The sequence below is a fragment of the Micromys minutus genome (genome assembly GCF_963924665.1).
Source record: "Micromys minutus genome assembly, chromosome: 1".
Lineage (NCBI taxonomy): Eukaryota > Metazoa > Chordata > Mammalia > Rodentia > Muridae > Micromys > Micromys minutus.
Window position 1 is genome coordinate 51,444,202 of NC_137969.1, and position 4,400 is coordinate 51,448,601.

General features: G+C 43.0%; 1 protein-coding gene across 1 annotated transcript; it reads right to left on the bottom strand.

Moving 5' to 3' along the window:
* Positions 1-345: 345 nt before the first annotated feature.
* Positions 346-2,243, bottom strand: RPS27A (ribosomal protein S27a). The gene is made up of 5 exons (XM_080915181.1): positions 2,078-2,243; positions 1,602-1,656; positions 1,056-1,141; positions 674-805; positions 346-527 (listed from the first exon to the last, which is right to left on the bottom strand). Exons 1-5 carry the CDS (start codon positions 2,123-2,125, stop codon positions 378-380), a joined length of 471 nt encoding a protein of 156 aa, XP_080771307.1. The 5' UTR covers positions 2,126-2,243; the 3' UTR covers positions 346-377.
* Positions 2,244-4,400: the final 2,157 nt, after the last annotated feature.

A 4,400-nucleotide genomic window follows, 5' to 3' on the forward strand; every position in this document is an offset into this window, starting at 1 on the left:
CTTTCTCTCATATATAGAAAAAAAAAATCACCAATGAACACTAAAAACATTACCTATCTCAGGAAGCACTTTCAACTTGAAACAAATGTCTTAAACCAAGATCAAAGGAATGAGAAGATAGCTTCTACTTCCATGCATACAGGATATTCCACAACCCCTTTAATGAATTCTTAGTGCCTGCCAGGAAAATTTATATTGGCTTAGTTTAGGCAGCTCCCATATCACAGCCAACTCTCCCACCCAAAGTCTTTGCCATGCAGCTGGCATCTCAGGTAGGAACCAAAAGTACTAATCACAGCCAAGAAAAAAAATCTTTAAATACACAATAAAACACAACACTAATCATCAGTTCCTTCTTTTTATTAAATCATACACAACTACTTGTCCTCTGGTTTGTTGAAGCAGTAAGTCAGACAACACTTGCCACAGTAATGCCTGTCAAAGTGGCTACCCATGAAAACTCCAGCACCACATTCATCAGAAGGACATTCTCGACGAAGTCGGCTGATTTTGCCATTTTCATCCACCTGAAAAACAAAAATTTACTGGATGACTTTTTTCATAAAACATGTTTTGAAGTCTGATTAAGTGACTCTCAAGGCTTATAGCAGAATCTTAGAACAAGCAGCAAAAATGCAGTTTTTAATTATATAGACTTACTTAGGCAGCTCACCTTATAGTATTTCAGCACCGCCAGCTTAACCTTCTTCCTCTTGTGCTTGTTCTTCTTGGGGGTGGTGTAAGACTTCTTCTTCCTTTTCTTAGCACCTCCACGAAGTCTCAACACAAGATGAAGGGTGGACTCCTGTTAGGGGAAGATGAGACAGCAGCATTGTAGCATCAACAGTTCTGGCTCCAGCCTGTCTGCTACCCCAGCACTAGGGGGATGAGGGAGGCTCGGGAATCCAGTCCAAGGTTGATTGTGAGACTGCTCTCCACAAACCAGAAAGGATCAAATAACCATAGCATATTTTAAAGTCAGGGACCAGCTACAGTACTAAGTATTGGTGGATTCATTATCTTCCCTATTTCTACATGTTTTCCCTCAAACAAACCTTTTGAATGTTGTAGTCAGACAAAGTACGGCCATCTTCCAGCTGCTTACCAGCAAAGATCAACCTCTGCTGATCAGGAGGAATTCCTAATTAAGAGGAAAAAATATTGGGCTTAATAAGAACAAGGTACATGCCCTATAGCAAGCAGTGGTCACATTAGTAGTAACTTTCCCTGAAGACAGTAAAAGCAATGGAATTGTCTCTAAACCAGGCTAACATGGAACAGAGATTCTGACTCTGCCTTAGTGCTGGAATTAAAGGTGTGGGCCAGGCCACAGCCCAACCTAAACATTTTTTTTCTAAGGTTTGGGCATGCCTAAAAATTCCAGTCTTTGTGAACCAGTAAACAGGGAAAGATTAACTTATTAAAAGTCACATTTTTTAAAAACTTGTCTTGCAGAGTTGCCAATTAATCAGATAGCCTGGCACTACTCTCATAAATATTCTACTTTCCAAAAGCATGTAAATCTGTTGATCTGTTTTCTACTCTAAGCCAACATGTCTATGCCATACAAGCCAAACATTTTTTAATAAAACTTTACTTGCCTTCCTTATCCTGGATCTTGGCCTTTACATTTTCTATAGTGTCCGAGGGCTCAACCTGCAAATTTTGATATAGTTAATATACATAAGAAACAAGAATGTCTAATGCTAACCTTACACACAACAAGCGAGGTTAGCTACAGCTAATCAATGAAGATGACCCAGTGGGAAAACTACCAAGGATGCTACAATCCAAATTAGTTCCCAGACCAGGGCGAGCGACGGCCGGAGAAACACACGATCGCGTCTGCCCACAGAGAAGCGTCTCCCACCCTATACCCCTACTACTCTACCCTATACCCCACTACTCTAGATAGAGCGGGAGAAACCGTTCCGCATTAAAACTCAAACGTTGGTGCTTGCTAAGCACCTCACTCTCATCTCAAAGCAAAGGTTGAGAACTCGGGCTTAGAAACGCGCTCTCAAGTACAGAGGGCCTCAGCCAGGCCTTGGCTTGCTCAGTGCTACCTGGTCCATACCTCGAGCGTGATGGTCTTCCCCGTAAGCGTCTTCACAAAAATCTGCATCGTGGCGGCACCTCCACCTGCATTCGAAAAGAGACGGATTAGACCCGACGACACCGGCGAGAAAGACGCGTAGGGTCACTAGCCAGAGCCAGGCCACAGAGCACACACTCACCCACGATGGCGGATCGGAAAGGAAGAGCCAAGCGTGGCCGACGTAGTCACCCGGCCGAAGGACCCGCCCATTAGGCGGCCACGCACGTGCCTGCGCGCTGCCGCCGAATCGCGGCTGTCCAACGCAGTGCCAGACTAGCTCGGGCGCTCGTTTTCTCTTCGCTCTTTTCTCGTTTGGGCTCAGAATGGCCTCGAAATGGTGTGCTCAACTAAAAATGCCTCAAAATGCTTTCTTATACAGCCAATGCGATTAAGAAGGACTTTCCTTTAAAGGGAGCTTGTGGAGCATGAGAAAAAGCGGTAATACAAGTCTATCTGGGAATTGTAGTTTTACACTGCTTTCTTCTTGCTAGAACTACTTGTCCCAAGATGCATTTCCACACTTCCGGGATACCTAATTACAGTGTCTAAGGTGTGGAGTCAGGGATAGGAGAGATTTAGGTGAGGACCTGTGGATGAGAACCAATGATTTGCGCGTGGGTGGGGCTTCTCCGGAAACGTCCAGGAGGAAAGGCTTAAGGGTTAAAAAGGCTTTTTGGGCTAATGGTGTCTGTCGCGACTTAATGAGGAGCAGGTCTGTGAATCCTCTGCCAACTCCAAGGCAGCTGAAGTAGTCTTTCGAAGTGCAGGGTTCTGCCTCTTCCGGTGTGGCCCGTTCCTGCCCCTCTTTCTCCTGTCCGAAGAAGCTTTTGAGCCTCACGCGCCTCCCTAGTATGAAACGGTTAAATGTATTGGGATTTTTGTTTTAAAAGCCATACAGTAAGGAAACCTGCAGAATAATAGTTTAGTCTTCGACTACAAGTTTGAATGTGGAGAGTATCCATCCTGGGAAAAATAGGAACATGTGCTCGCGAAGAAACTTGCTGTTGTGGCTTCTCCCAGTCCCTTCTCCACTTCACAAACCCAGTGCCCCTTATTTTTTCCTTCCCAGTGCCCTTTCTAATGCACCCTCTCTGTGTGTGTCTACATGTGTGTTTGGGTCTGTGTGTGAGAGTGAGTGTGTATGCATGTGTGTGAGTATCTGTGTGCCTGCATTTATGTCTCTTGCATCACTTGCATGCCTGGTGCCAGTGGAAGCCAGAAGAAAGCATTCAGTTTGCTGGAACTAAAGTTTTAGATGGTTATAAGTCACCAGATAGGTGCTCAGAATCAAACCCAGGTCAAAAAAAAAAAAAAAAAGTAACCAGTGCTCTTAACTGGTAAGCCATCTCTCTAGCCCCAGATGTCATATTTTGTTGTTGTTGGGGTTTTATTTATTTATTAAAGCATGTGATATGTTTTTGTCGTTTGGGAAGTGGAGGCAGAAAGGTAAGATATTCATGGTCATTCTCAACTACCTTGTGAGTTAGGGCTGCAACAAAGCCTGTTTCTAAACAACAATTAAAAAACAATACAAAGCACACCCAATGATGGTCTTTGTGTGTTGGATGAGTGTCACAGGGCTAAACAAACATGAGGTAAAGAAGTATTTGACCTTGTTTGTATCAGCAAGCATACACAGCCATCATTCCCCTCATGAAAGAAATAAACCTTTTACTCTTGGAAGAGTAATTCTCATCTACTTACTGTCCATTTCACATACCTTAAAATAATTAAAATGTGATATAAATTTTTAAAAAGAGGGCTGCGGTATTTTTCAGTGGTAGATTGCTCACTTACCATGTTCTAGACCCTGATTTAATCTCTAGCGTTGTTCACAGTGGGTTTGCTTTTAAATGTTGAGTCGAAACCTAAGAAGCTATCATTGAAATGAGACACAAGGGAGAGTCTGCTTAGCTTCCAAAGGAAAGGGGGTTTTTCTATACTTGATCAGCATTCTGGCAGGGGCCTTGTGTGAAGCTAATTCTCTTCCACCTTTGTTTGGGGTCTGGATCTCCAACTCAGACCTTCAAGCTCCTATGGCAAGCAAGTACATTACCCGCTGAGCCATCTCATTGGCTCTAAGGGAAGAATTCTTAATTGACTGACATTTTATTTGTATTCTGGAAGAAATGTCAGTAGACTGGCATGGGCATTTTAATTCATTGACAAATACTTATCTCATTAACAGAGTGCTTGATTTTTTTCTGAGACATAAATATTTTTAAACTGACTTTTGACGTAAGAGTTTTAGGCCTACACATTAACTGATTGTCGTGTTTTCTTTCAGGATCTCTAAAGTTTT

Coding starts and splice junctions, on each gene's coding strand:
- RPS27A (XM_080915181.1), bottom strand. CDS start 2,125: ATGCAGATTTTTGTGAAGACGCTTACGGGGAAGACCATCACGCTCGAG. Junction 1,142..1,601: donor CAAGATCCAGGATAAGGAAG/GCAAGTAAAGTT, acceptor CCTCTTAATTAG/GAATTCCTCCTGATCAGCAG. Junction 528..673: donor CGGTGCTGAAATACTATAAG/GTGAGCTGCCTA, acceptor TTTGTTTTTCAG/GTGGATGAAAATGGCAAAAT.